The 15,515-nt window shown below is 35.9% G+C and overlaps 1 protein-coding gene across 3 annotated transcripts in view; it reads right to left on the bottom strand.

Moving 5' to 3' along the window:
* DNER (delta/notch like EGF repeat containing) overlaps positions 1-15,515 on the bottom strand; it is a 145,707-nt gene that overhangs the window by 28,759 nt on the left and 101,433 nt on the right. For all 3 annotated transcript variants that reach the window (XM_075507283.1, XM_075507284.1, XM_075507285.1), the window contains exons 7-8: positions 11,961-12,074; positions 1,716-1,940 (exon numbers count right to left, since the gene is read on the bottom strand). In XM_075507283.1, coding sequence (XP_075363398.1) covers positions 1,716-1,940; positions 11,961-12,074 — 339 coding nt within the window. The remainder of the gene's footprint in view (positions 1-1,715; positions 1,941-11,960; positions 12,075-15,515) is intronic.

Raw genomic sequence — 15,515 nt, 5'->3', positions numbered from 1 at the left:
GAGGTATTCATAATGCTGAAGCCTGTTCTTACCACATTTATTGATTTAATGAGTGATGGCTTATTTTCAAAAATCCATTATTCCTACAAAGTGATTAATGCTTTCATCCTTAAGCAGCTTCAAACTTTACTCTTAACATCTGGAATTTCCTTGAAGATCGCATGCATCAGTTACTGAAGCAACACTTTGAAGCGTGCACTCAATATACCATCCAGGACAAAGACATTAGCTGGTAATTCTCGTGTTTTCAGGGATCTCTCTTCAGATGAGATTCCAGTTTTAAGGGCTACAGGTAAAAGCTCACTCTTTAGGAAAAATAGGAGAGTTCTCTATGTTTCACCTTGCTCTAAAGCCGTAAGAAGCAGAAGCAGCAAGCAGTGACATCTTTCTTTCTCCAAATACAAGAAAGTCAAATTAAACAGTAATGTTACTTACTTTTTGTCCTAAGCTTCACTATCCTAATCTGAAATGTTCTAGGAACAGATTGTGAGCTTCTTTCTTGTGAGGAAAAGGAGAAACTTCTTTTTAGAAGAGAAAGACACTGACTTCTTTCTGTGCACAGGCTAAAAAGAAAACCTCTGGTTGTGGCATATACTAATGTTCAGACTCACCACCTACTCACCACCTACCTCCTAGGCAAGGAGTACTTGCCTGCTTCAGGCAAAACCCTTGCAATTGGTAGGATACCTCCACATCCTGCTAACTGAGAAGGAAGGAAAAAGAGCTGGAGAATTGCGACTGGTTTCCCACAAGACAAGGCAAGGCAAGGCAGCAGGTATTCCTCTGAAAGGAACTTGGGAGAACATGCATGTCACAGTGTTACATATATGTAGAGCTACTAACTATCCAATATCACTCCTTAGCTCATCCCTTGTACACTGGGGATTTATTTTCCCCTGAAATTCTGCAGTTTTCAAGTTTATAGCTTTATAGGAACAGACTTTAAAAAAAAAGTGCCAAAATTATTCAAATTAAAACAAAGATTATTGGTTTTCACTCTATAAGTCCTTAAGCAGTAGTGGATGTGCAGCACATGATATCATTCATTCTAACGGCTACTTCCCCTATTAATTATCATTGCTAAAATGTATAAAGGGAGCTATAAGCACCCCAATATTCTGTTACATTGGTACAATGATGCAAAAAATCTAGAGCTAAGCAAAATGCAACCCAGATACCATGCACTGTTAGGCTATATTATCAATTACCAGCTGAGTTTACTAGCTGTACTCACCTAAGCAGTATCACTGGAACTTCTGAAAAGAGATAATTTATGTAAACATGGATGGCAGAACTAAACCCTTTGGGGTAACCAATTTTTTCTTCCTTCTCTACCTTTGTTCAGCTACCTTGTTTGTTTCCACTCCTTCCCAAAGGATCAGTGTCACATTTTCCATTCTCTCTACCTAATTTTGTAATTTCAATGACACTGATACCTCACCTTAAACAGATTTATCCTGCAGACTACGGTTTTATAATGCAGCTGTAGATATCAACCAAGCCATATGGATCTCAGTGGATTTTCAGTGCTCACTCTGCAATTTTTGATTTTCCAAATGTAATGTGTAGATTCCTATCATTATTCTAAACAGATAGAACATCTGCTCAATGTGTTTTATATACTGAAAAGAAAAAAGGAAGTAATTTTAAACTATATATTGGAATCTACATATAAAAATATTAGAAGATTTACAAAACATGTAACTGGTACAAACCAGGGATACAGAGGCATTTGTAGCTGGTTCCAACACTGCGACAAATGCCATGTGCACAAGGATTCAGAGCACAGAAGTCGATCAGCTGAGCACATGTAGGTCCTGTAAATCCAGGACTACAACTGCAGGAGAAGGCAAGTCTATCTGCATAACAGGTTCCATTGTTCTGGCAGGGAGATGATGCACAAGGGTCTATTTTGTCTTCACAAGAGCTTCCTAAAAACCCTAGAAGAAATAAATGGTTTTGATAAGTAAACTTGCTGGAATGCATACAATTTTAATAGCTAAAGCAAGTTAAAAGTAAGCCATTGACATATCTATGCTCCTATTTTTTTATTCTATGAAAATTACAAAAATACAGACTTCCTATATATATTAAACTCTAATTTTACCCATCAACATGGTATGATATAAGATGTTTCAGGTACAATCATACTATCATATGATTAAGTCAGTGAAGTGCAAAAATATTTGTTGAATCTGACAGTGCTTATCCACTTTATGAAGTGTATCTGGCTAGAAAAGCAGAACACATTTTCTAAAGATCAGGAACAGACTAGCCTGGAAAAAAAGAAAAGCCAAAACTGACCATTGTTTCATTTCTGTTAATGTGTTTGTTAAGAACAACCACCTCTAAAGCAGCACATTCGTTTACTTGAGCTTCAATAATTTAAAAGATTACCTTTTACAATAACATACTTCTTATTAGCAGGAGAGACAATGATTTATTGAAGTGACACCATGTAAAAATTAGACATAAAGAAAAGGATATCCTTGCAAGGGAGTTGTTTTAATCAGAAAATAATAGCAGTAGAAAATAATAACATTTGAACAAAGTGTAGTATACTAACTACAGTTTTTAATCACACACACATCACATACATAGCAATGCGAAGCATGGTTATTGTACCCAAAAGCAAATCAGAAAAGAATATTCAAATTCTAGCACCCCTCCAAATAAAAGAGCAAACTGTCCTTTCCATTCAACTCTAATATTTTTTGATGAGTATTTGGTCCATTCGTACAGACCACCACTTTTCAGGCTCAAAAAATTCCCTGGAATATTTTACATTGAAGAACAGCTCTTAAAATTACAATACACTAATCACTGGGAATGAGAAATTAGGAGCAAATCAGGCCAGCCTCCACTCAAGGCCCATCAAGCCAGCTTTACCAATCTAATCTAACAGAAAGTGTTACCCACTGCAGTTATGCCAGTCTAAAAGACAAAGAACAGACCATATTGCCACTGTTATGCAGGATATTGTAGCAACATTTCAGACACCAAAGAAAATAAGTAAATGCATGAAAAACTATTCTAGGATTTGAAAAATATTTAATCAGAGAAAAAAACAAATTTACAAAACAACAAAAAAAAAGACAAACCACAAAATGTGTCCAATGGTGAGAGAAAGAATCAAGATGGAGGAGATGTCTCTGTTATATAGCAGCCTGCCAACGACTCGGAGCACAAAAACAAATAATGACAGGTGACACTTTGGATTAACACTCAGTATTGAAATCTTATCCCTGATGGAATGAAGCAGATTTGTGGCCTTACTTCTATATATTTGTATCTATAAAGTCTTGTTGCTGGATTCAAAGCAGTTGATGTATTAAAGCTGAACCCCTATATCGTATAAAGCTTATGATGAATACCAAAATTGAGAGCAAATACTACATTCAATATATACTTTACAGCATCTCATTATCTTTTACTGACTCTAAATATTTTTGTTATAAACAATGTCATTCCACATTTCAAGTAAGGTACAATTCATCAGGGAATACTTTTCAGTTAATTTTGACAGATGTGTTACTCTGAGGGCATTTTGATTTTCTTTCTTTTCTAATTATTCATGATTCACACTCAGGTGAGTTAAACTGTAACTTTGTTCAACTGTTGTTCTAGCACTGTAATCATGGGTAGCAAGTCAGGAGTTGGCATTTCTGAAAACAAGCGCATAAGAAATAGATTAATTTACATTTTAAAGCATAACAAAAACCCCCAAACATTTACTAAAAGGTTCAAATTCCACAGTTTGTTCTCGATTGATTAAATTTGTTGAAAACCTGGGCCAGAAAGATCGAGTGAACTGGGCATAGTCTGTCAACTTGACTGAGCTCCAAGACTTGAAGAGTGAGTGAGGGCTGAGATAATTAGCCTGAAGATGTTAAAGTTTCCAGCACACACGCACACACACACACAAGAGACTGGCAATTCATTTTAAATATCCCCGAGGGCTTCCTCAAGGAGACACACTCCATGTTTTAGAGATCCACAAAAGATCAGTGAACTGCATCAGAAAGAGGGGGAAATGGATACTAAACAAAGTTGAGTAACCCACACAGAGTGTACTACAGGGATCTACTCAAGAGAATTAACAACACTTAGATTATTGTAACTAAGAAAAAGATGGAAAGGCCACAACTGCCCTGTGACTTCCAGACAAAACTAGGATATTCTTGGGCACTGTTGATAGCAGGATTTTAGTAGCATGCTCGTAATATCAGGTCCTGGACAAATGACTTTAAAAGCCCTCATATGTTCATAAATCTTACAGCAGACCTCTGGAATGAAAAACAAAGAAAAAATAGTCCAATTTAAAAAAAAAAAGGAATAAAAAAAAGAAACAACCTACAAATTGAACTTTTAACAGCTTAGTCATAAGTAACTCAGCAACAGACCAGGAAAAAAAGCAAGTCTGGCAGGGCACAGGCAAAGAAGAGAGGCAAGAGCCTTCTGCCCTCTCCATTTTGCTGTCCTATGGCACAGATTGCTTCAGGGGCTTTATCAGGACTGCCTGCACACCAATGTTGAAGAGGGAGAGCTTAAAAACAGATATTGTGGAATCCTATATTAGAGGTCCCTCCTGTAGATGATAACTTCATAACCATCAGAAACTGAAAAGAACAGAAACCCTAAAATCAAGAATCTAATTCCAGCTATGGTTTGCTGACAAAATAAAAAAGCCTGTACTGTTATCATAAAATCCCAGCCAGATTTAAAAGAATCTGCAAGGACTTTTAACTATTACCAGGAGGAGATCAGCCAATGAAACCAGTGAAATCTCTACACTAACTCTGAAACTGGATTTAAAAGGATCAAGGAGACCTGAGGTCACACAATGACACTAATGCTGCTTCACTACAACCTTTGCAATAATCTTCCTACAAAGAGAAGCTTACTGGCAGATGGCTAATGTTTCAAGTGACAAAGCACTTCCAGAACCTATGCAAGTTTAAAATACCCTAAAACATGTTGCCCTTGTGCTATCTTTGACTGCATTGTGAAATGTGTTTAGTTGATTCTGGAAGTTTAAATCTTATGTATGAGTTAAATATCTGAAAATACTCAAAGCAGCAGTAGTTACACATCTAAATCGAAGATCTATTATTTTGGCATTTCTAAATGTCCATTTAAGTCCATATCAATAAAATTGTTGAAAACAAATAATGCAAATAATGAATTTAAAAATCAAATTCAGAGGTGCATTGATTGAAAGCAGAATAAAATGCTGTAGGAAAAGAAAAAATCAGGGTTATTTACCTGTGAGTAAATATCCCCTGAATTGTTTTTCAGCCAGCTAACACAACCCCTACCCTGCATCTAGGTCATTATTGGTGTAACAGGGACATGACTGAAATGTAAAGACTACTGGTGATTTGAAAGATCTGAATGCAAAATTTACCAAAGGAATAACACGGAAGGTAAAGGGGAAAGGCAATATTAGAAAAGATTTACACTGCTAAAAAACACAATACAATATTTGTGCTTACACGGATCAGACCATTTGGCTAGTTGTCAAGAAGAATAAAAGCAGTAAGTCAGGTGATATTCTTCATATATCGCTATAGTCCTCCAGGGCAATGACAGAAACTAGATCAGAAAATGTTTTCAGAGACAGAAAAGCTCTGGATAAAAGCCACATTTCTCATCATGGTGGGATTTTAATTACTTGGCTATAGAAAGCAAAAGAGCCATGTACAAATCAAGGAAGTTAAGCATTATCTGAAGATACCGTACAACTGCTTTTTATACAGTCTGCAGAACAACCAACTTGCCTGAAAATTATGTTAGACCTAATTCCAAGAAGTACACAAATGTGAAAAATTAAGTCTGCGAATTGCTAGGACTAGGGATTACAAAATCTTTTGATATGAAATACAGGGATAAATATTAAAAGAAATACAGGCAATTTATTATTTTCACTACAGAAAATTGTTTTATGAGGAAATACAAGATGTCTGATGGAATTTCACCAGAATTCTGTAAAGGGAAAAATGATACTCATCATAAGGAAACAAGAAATCACTAAAATGTAGTTGAAAGATTTTTATTGACATTCACCATAGCTAAGTCTTAACAGATAAAGATGAACAGAGACTAAACCCATTAAGGCATTATGGAGAAGTCTATTAAAAATAGGAGCAATTTGGGAAGATGCCAGGTAAAAACATTACATTAGCAGAAAGTAGCAGAAACTAAACAGCCATAAAAATTTTTAATTAACAACAGAATGTTCTTCAGGTAAATTAAACTGTCTTATGGTAATATGAAGAATTCTGCATTCTCTAATCACCAGTAACCTTGGGTAATCTTCCATATGCAACAGCTGTGTGACCTAGTTTCTTGGAATCGAGATAATAAATAGGTTTATTGTACGTAAACCTAAAGAAGTTAGAAACGCATCTGCAAGGTATAATATAGAAAAAGGCTTTTACATGAACGATCAAGCCCAGAAAAAGTGAAGACCTTGAAACTTAAACTATTCTTGATCTAGGCAAATAACTTCTGTTCTCCCAGTCAATTAAAATTCATGGTGACAATGTACATTTTCTAGCTGCTATTGCAAATCAACACATATGAATCACAACTTAGCATCTTCTATAGCTGTCAAACTCTTTATTTTTTAAACCACAGAAACCACAATAAGAGCATTCATAAATTTGCTGCTTTCCAGTATTTCCAGAAATACCTGCAGGTATTTCAGGGCGCTGCTGCTCAGCGTGTTGCCTAGCTGTAGTTACCTGCAGCTAGTCAAATCAAATTGTCAATAGTAAAATAAAATCAGTCCTAAAATGTGAATTTCAAGTAATCTATATGCTTGACTCCTAATCATAACATTGTTTTCTCTCTACCTCCTTCTACAGGATGGCTATGAAATCCATAATTGTTGATGAGTATTTTTCAAAAATATATTAATCTGAATGAAAAGATTTCTGCCACTTCTGTCAGAGCAGGTGACCTCTGCATAGAGAAAGTAGCAAAATCCCAAGAATCCAAGCTAGTTTCATGTGGTTGGCCAGCTGAATGCTTGCTATTTGTATCACAGATTAATGTCTTCCTATAACACTGAATGCAGTTCATCTGTACATATCATCAGGACATTAACGATATTAACATTGCATGTAACAAAACTTCAGAAACATCTTGCAACAGAAGTTTATTTCTTTGTTATAATAACTGTTCTGCACTTTGCTCAATATTGTCTGGCTTTGTTCAAAACCATATTCCACTACTAATTTATTTTAATATTATCTTACAAGCAAAAGTAACAAAGGCGCTTCAAATGTTTAAAATATGTAAAAAATATATATATATACCAATACCAAGTCTTTCATTCTATCAACTTTACAAAATTTGCATGTGTAAGGAACAGATTAGTGAGACTTGTATTTCCTCATCACACGATCAGACAATTTCCATACACTTCTTTTTTTTTAAACTTTTGACAAAGATTTCAATGAATTTAATAATTACATAAGTGAGGATAACTAGTTTCTCCATTGCTGAAGCATTTATTGTAATTACATTTGCTTATTCCAACCAGCTTTTCTTATGTTTCTAATTATTATTTGTATATTGAATTGCACTTCAGGGTCCTTTGGGAATTTACATAACATCTCAGTGACCTAAAGAAAATGAATTGACCAAATTTATAAATTGATGAGCAATACCCCAATCAACTCAAATAAAATTAATTCATATCACTGTCAATACCATAGTATGCTATACATTACAATAAGTGGAAGAAAATCAGAGAAGATATTTAAGAGTGATACGGGTATTTATGGAATCATTCTGAATATAAATTTCAAATAGCCATGTTCAGGTTGACAGATGTTTACTATGTGTAGGTTTTTAGAATGTCTAGAAATTTCTTTGCCATGATTATTTCAAGGTAATATTTGCTAAATGTATGTTTATTATCATGAAACTTTAAAGAAGATGACCGAAGATCCCTACCCCACTCTAAGTACAACATCCCAAACATCCTTTTCACAATAGTAGTCAAAATTTTCAATAAATTCTTGAGTCATTAGTATTGCTTAAGCTTCTTCGCTATAAATTTGAGTATAAGATCCAATTTTCTCTTTAGTACAGGTGACTCAACAACTTCAGATAGCTGTTTATTTTCTGACATATTTTGGACATTAAAATCTACAATGCATCACACAGAAAATGGAATCTGCAAGCATAAAGAAATTTTCTTTACTAAAGGACTCTTAAGACAGTAAAATTGTCTAAAGAATAATCATGCAGTGTTCATATCTGATCTAGTGCCTCAGATCTCACCTTCTGTAAGTTATCACATGCTTCTTTCATGAACCACAGAAGGCATTTTTAAAAGAAATGCACAATGTCGAGATCATTCCTCATTGTTTCCATCTCATTCCTTTTTCTGCCATCTTTTTCTTTTCCCTTTGTGAAACTTTCCATCTTCTCTTATCCTTTTCTGCCTAACCATATTATATCTCCAGTCTTTTAGTTTTTACACATATATAAGCTCCTTGGCTACCTTGCCCCCACTGTGCTGAATTAGCACTACAGAAAGAAAGGCCTCTTCTCAACAAGCAATTACTATTACGCACAGCAGGAGAATAGCAGCTGAGCAGAGACCTCACTTAAATTAGAAACCTATCATGGGGTTTTAGTAGGGTCTTTTTTAATGGAAAATTTGAGGACATGCTAAAAATAGCAAATCTGCAAGTTCTTGCATCTGCAATTTTCGATTAACTATTCTTTGTTGTATTTACAAAAATAACCAAATCTCTTCAAAAGACAAAGAAAAACTCTCAAAATATGCCTCTATGAGAGGATAATACCTCAAAAGAAGAAAGAAGAATCATGGGAAAGGCAGTCATTAGTAAATTTAGACAATATATTTTGTTAAATCAACCCTTTCTTTCCCTCCACAAAAATATCTGAATTCCTGACCTTGTTGGCATGAGTAGATCTTCCAGAACAAGATGGAAAAGCAACACCTTATTACCCAATACATCCGTTAGGCTACTCCAGAGCAATAGCACTGGCCCTTTCAGACAGACTGTGTCACTTCTGCACCAGCACTCTCCCCTCTAAAGAGGGGAGGACACGAGTAGGAAGCACAGCTGCGTAACTTCATGGGAAGCATTCGCTCTTTGAAACAACAGTAATTATTAGGGAGTCAGGGAGAACCTTTGAGGCTGCTGCTGAGTTATCAGAGGCTCATTCAAGAAGAGCAACCATGCACACAAGATAGTATTTGTTCCTGCAAACCTAAGAATGATTTTCTCATGTCCAAGGGACTGAAATCAGACATGGCACGTACAAGACTATTCTTTCTAAGGGAAATAACCCTGGGCAGTCCAGAAAGTGATTCCTGAAACTTTCTATCCTCTCCAAAGGCTTTTTCTACATTGGAAATAATAAAAGGTCAATGTATGAAAACTGATTTTAACAAGAGTTGTAAATGTATTTCAGTAATTTTTTTTTCTTGCGGTGCCCCAGTGCTTTTTGAAAACATTTATACCATATGAGCATGTTAGACATATAAATCAGCAATCAGAGTAACAGCTCTCCCCCCAATTCTGTCCTCACTCTATGACACGGCTGTTCTCAGAAACATGGAAATGATACTGGGAGACTAGAACTGGTAACTGCACAGAAAGTTTCAGACAGGTGACCCAAAGAGCATTTTTGCCTGTCAACAAAGTCTGTGGGCAGAGAGGTACTTCTTGAAGTTGCTAAGTAATTGTAATTTTTTTTCTTTCTTCTGGAAGGGTCAAAAAGCACATCGTATCTTTAAGGAAAGTCCAGAAACCATAGAAAACCTCAAGATTCCAAGCAGAAAAGGAGCACAGGTTTGTAACACATAATAAAAACAGAAATGCCAACAAACAAAAATACCAGAATGATGAGAAAATGGTACCAATGTGCCCAGAAGGAAAAAGAGCAAAGCATACAGCCTAAATACTAAGACGGTACAATGACAGTGCCAAAATAAGCCTACTTAAAGCAGAGCACACAACAGAAACAATTGGAAACTTATCAAACACATATATGGATCAGTGGCAAAGAAAGGAGCAGGAGATAAATATTCAAGAAACAAAGCAGGCAACAAGACTGTAGGACCAAGCGGTATAACACAGACAGCCAAACACGAGTAAAACTGAGAAAAGAGAAGCGCAAGTAACTTGGTTCTCCTGCAGCAGAAAAGCTGCTATCAATAAGAACGCTACACATCAAGCAGCGGCACATCAGATAACCGCTCCATCACTCTCTTTGGGGAGGGCAGCTCTGGAGGGAGGCGAAGGGAAGGTTTTCCTCCCCTGTGCTCCAGGCCTCCCCCGCGGCACAGGGGAATGGCGCGGGGCCCCGGTGCAGCCAGCTGGTGCACCTGCAGGAGCAGCATTGCTGCCTGCGGCTGTGCCAGGGCCCGCGGGCCAGGCGGAGCTGGCAGCCTGCCCCGCTCCCGTTCACAGGCTAATTGCCGCTGGCATGAGCTCCCTGAGCAGGAGAGCAGCCACAACCCCGCACAGCAGCCAAGGCATAAATGCCTTTTAGCAGGGCACTGAAGAGCTACGCTACAAGCACCCGTATCCCAGCCGCAGCACCACAGCATACCCACAGCAGAGGATGGGTGACGTGGCCATCTAGGGACCTCGACCCACGAGTAACCCTGTCCCATGTCCAGCGTCTCAAATGGCAGTAAGAGAAAAGTTGAGAGATGGTCAGCGTATTCATTAATAGGTCATCAGGAGCAAGCAATTAAGGCATGCCACACACAGAAACAAATATGGCAGTTCTAAAACAACCCAAAATCCCAGTAGCTATTTTTCCAAGCATTTATTATTGGAAAGATCATCTCCTGCAAAGCATCCTTAAAGATCCTTGAACAGATTTCCTAAGAAAAATGCAAGTAAATTATTGACCAAGTCTAACATCTAATAATTTTCTCACTGAATTTTGCTACTAGTTATAAGGCAAACAATTTTCAAAATTCTTCCAAATGCAAGATCTGCACTGCTGTCAAAATGTCAGTGTCTGTGTTTCAGGACAGCTGTTAAGCAGGTCACTCATTAAAGCATAACACTCTAGAAAAGCAAGGGATCAGTCTAAAGGAATTACAAATAATCTTCATTATTAAGCAAGTATATATTACTGGAGCAGTTATCAAAGACTTGTACCCTCAGAGCAAGCATAAGGTGCTGGCAGAATAAAAACAACATCCACAGATCAAGTAAAAACAGAAATATAATTAGTTCAAGGTCCTAATCTTAATTATAAATAACTGATAGAAGGCTTCATAATTGAGAGCGTTCACTCCTGATAATTTTTTAATGAGCAATTTAGGCATCTGCCATTCCAGTCAGCAAATTGTTACGAAAGCATACACTTTAGCATTGTCGTGTCCTCATTTCACATAGTTACATTTACAGTGTTTACCAACGAGAATCACTGAAAGGCTTTCATGTAGAGAAAGGAATAAGTCCAAATAGAAAGGAGAATGAATTAAAACTTTGGGGGATTGAAGTCATTCCTTTAGTTTTGAATTATTGCTCTTACACACATTTTAGCCAACTGACCCATATGCAGAAATATCCAAATACTACATGGGAGGCATCTTTTTCTCACACATTTACTGGACAACATGAAAATCAGACCACACCCTAAGTCTCCTCGGATTCACCTTTCTCACAGTGCTGGAGCCTGATTTCTACTGTAGAGGTGCCACAGAATGACAGAACATTTCTGCGCCACATATACACTGAAAAGCTAAGCTCCTACCATACTTCATATACTATTGCTGATTATACAACGATTTCTCATCTGGATTTTTTTTCTGCTTACAATTATGGCCTAAGGCACAATTTTAAAAATATTTAAATATATACATCAATATAACTGAAAATTTAGACTAAGTACACCCCACAAAACACCAATTTGTATGAGGTACTAGATAGGTCTTTGCTGTTTACCTTCTGGGCACTGACAACTGAATCCATTGATGTTGGATGAGCAGGTACCTCCATTTTGGCATGGCTGCTGGATGCAATGATCAATCTCTGACTGGCATAGCTCTCCGGTGTAACCTACAAAACAGTATACAACATTCAGAAAATGTAGCAAAAATGAGGTTTTATCACTAAATGTATTACTAGGTCATTCAAACAGTACCATTAGTTTTCTTGAATAAAATTAACCAAAGTAAGAAATAGAATCCAGGACAGTCTTCTAATTTTTTATAAAATGAGATTTTTAATTAGAACTTATACTTCACTGGAGAAACATAAATAAGTAGTGGAAATCTAGAGATAATATCAATTGAATTTTACCAGCAGCAATATTCTGACAGCACTAGTATAATGGAGGTTGCTGCTGGGTCCTCATCAGCACCCATATAACCAAGAAAGAAGTCATTTTTGAATGGTTTTCAAACGCATCTTGAATCTCAAATCAATAATCTTTAGCAAGACTTTAAACAAGACTTGACATTATGAATTATTTGTGCATATGCTGAATGACTGTCATTTGCTCCTACTTCTGGGCTTCAAAAAGAGTGTTTATTTTAAGTGGGAGCTGTGAAGAACTGCTCAGCACAGTTGCAGATTCTTCCAAATAAGCTCCTATAAGTTCACAAGCTACAGATTGTGTGTACTGTGCTATTTGACCATAAGTTTGCTTTGTTCCATATGTCTGATGTCTATAACAAATCTCAAAAAAATGAACAAACTTACAATATACAATCTAAATGATTAAACACTCCAAACTTAAATTCCTTAACAAATACCACGCATTCCCCTTCCTAATTGTCTTTTACCAATAAACTATCTTGGATGCATGACTGAAGAAGAAACTACACACTATACACAGAGGCATTTTATTTTTTAAAAGGAACCCTACATACAAGTGTAAATATCTTCCATAACAAACATGTTTAACACAATGGCTGGTGTTAAAGACCAGTAAGCTATGGCTAGATGACACTGTCAATACACTGCTATGAACAGGTATCTAAGACAAAGACCCCAAGGTGAGATAGAGGACAAGCCTGGACTAGGATTTTGCTTATGCAGGGGAGAAAAGGGGGGGGGGGGAGAAGAAAAAAAAATTCTTATTTTGATTAAATAATTCTTTTTAATGCAATCAAAATTAACTTTTATAAGTCTTTTGGGCAGGCTAATACTTATACCTGTTCAAATATACTCATGTCACCACAAAATAGCTCTCAACATAGATTGTTATATTTGGAGTTGCTAGAACACTACTATAGAAAAGTATGTATGAGGCTTCTCTCTGTGTACCTTACTGCTTTTATATGCTATAGAGAGCTAAATTATGATCCCATTTTCTGCAATGCAAAACCTGGAAAAAGAAACTTTGATGTATGTTGTATCTGGATTAATGCCCATAAATCACCTAAACTGGAGAAAAACAATGAGGTTGAAAACCAGAACTGTGCTCTGGTGAGGTAGCTCCTCTGGACCGGATTGAGGCACTTGGAAGGACATCAGCCTCACTCTGGATAACTAGTGATTTTCTGTCATTCTAATTCTCAAATTAACATAAAATTTACAAAAACAGCAATGAAGTATTATAGAAGACTACATCAACTGGTTTTTTTCATTTATAGGCTTCATTTTCTTCAAGTTCTCACATTCAAATAATACGATTATTTTTATGAATCATAATACAGTATTGAATATGCTTAACTCATTTAAACATTTTTCCATCTTCGAACTGTTACCAGGTTTGTGAAAGCTAAAAATTACGCTGTAATTCAACATGTATCCAAAAGAATGTTGGCACACAAAGGCAGAAATGATTGTGTTGCTCTGAAGCTTGCTACAAGAATCTGACTTCCTGCAATTGTCATTATAGCTTGTGGGAAAACTCATCAGAGATAATATTTTACGTCAGCTTTATGAAAATAAATGTGTCCCTTATTATTATCTATAGGGCATGTTTTGTCCATCTGAAAGAGAATATGATTTGGGATTTCATAGCAAATATGTTGCAAGTGCTACAAATTAAGAGGTGCTACGCAATCACTGGGCAGGGGGAAGCAGTTTGCTGGTGAGATACACTTTAAGAATCATTACACCTATTCATTTTGTGCTGATAGTTATCTTCATAACATCTCCTTCTATCAAGATTTGGGAACCATGATCTTGTTCACATACAAATGTTTCTGAAACTTGCATATGGAGACATTTACGATAATTAAACTCTTATTTACAATTTTCTTTATTATTTTTCCATATGCAATGAATATTTTCTAGAAATTCATAATTATATGAAAACAGATAGTCTTCCTGACTATTTTTTGATGTGTGGGCACAAATCTGGGGGGAAAAGAGTATGGGTAGAAACACAAGCCACTTAAGCTAACAATGATTAAGCGATCTGAATAACACTAGACATTTGTTACTAAAAAAAATAAGGAAAACTATTTAAAAAAACTTAAAAGCTAAACCTAAACATAAATGTTGAGGCTAGGAAGCACACCTTGCAAGTTCCAGAATGTAATAAATGAAGTTAACTATATTTGGCTTACTGAGGATTTACAGAGGGACTTGATCATGCTGTCATTCAGAAGGGAAGCCTTCACATATGGAAGCCAAATAACTTCATTCCATCTCTTGTAAGCTTTTTTATATACCATGAGAAGTAGGAGGGGTTTTGTAGAAGGAAATATTTAGCATTTTCACTTCCCCCCCCCCAAGGACAATTGTTCTAGCAACAAGGAAAAGAAACAATTATGAAAATAACAAGGCATAAATTATATTTTAGAGAAATAGTATTTAAGCGGAAAGGATAAAATACAAAGTTAAAAGACAATAAAGACATCAATGGAAATATACTATATTTGCAAAATATGTAAGAGAAATACATTTTGTTCAAGAAATTGTCATTCTCTTAGTCATTGTTTCCTGGCATCTCATGGTATCAATTTTTCTACAATCTTGTTAACACTTTCTGAAGCAAGCAATTGAAATGCTTGTCCCTAATAGCAACTACTTTTTTAACTCATAGGGAGCTTTTAAAGAAAATGGAGTGGCCAAATTGAAAAAAATAAGTAGGCAGTTGATACAGATATCTGGGATCACAGTAACTAAAAAACACCTTTAGGATTTTATATTATTACGCAAATGAAATAACACTTGCTTTACCAAGGCATTATAATTTGTAACTTCACATTAGAAGCAGAAAATGTCATAGACTTGATCTGAGTGTAACAACGGCAGTAATGCTCACCTTTGGAGTCCTGTATGTAAGTGGGAAGTGTATTTATGTTACTCTGCAAAACTTAGCTGTACAACTTCAAAATATTAAGTTTTCCTAGTGGAGACACTCTTTGGCTTTACAATAAGCACATCCGAATTATCATAAATATTCCCCCTAAAGCTTTTTTACACAACTAAAACCAAGAATTCTGAAGTACATGAAAAAGATTTTATATTAAAATTATATTCTGATAAAAATTTTGTTTTCATGAAATTCGGGAAGGTTTTTTTAGAATCATTGTATTT

Source organism: Mycteria americana, chromosome 7 (genome assembly GCF_035582795.1).
Source record: "Mycteria americana isolate JAX WOST 10 ecotype Jacksonville Zoo and Gardens chromosome 7, USCA_MyAme_1.0, whole genome shotgun sequence".
NCBI lineage: Eukaryota > Metazoa > Chordata > Aves > Ciconiiformes > Ciconiidae > Mycteria > Mycteria americana.
Note: the sequence above shows the minus strand (reverse complement) of the source record. Positions and strands in the feature narration are given on the sequence as shown.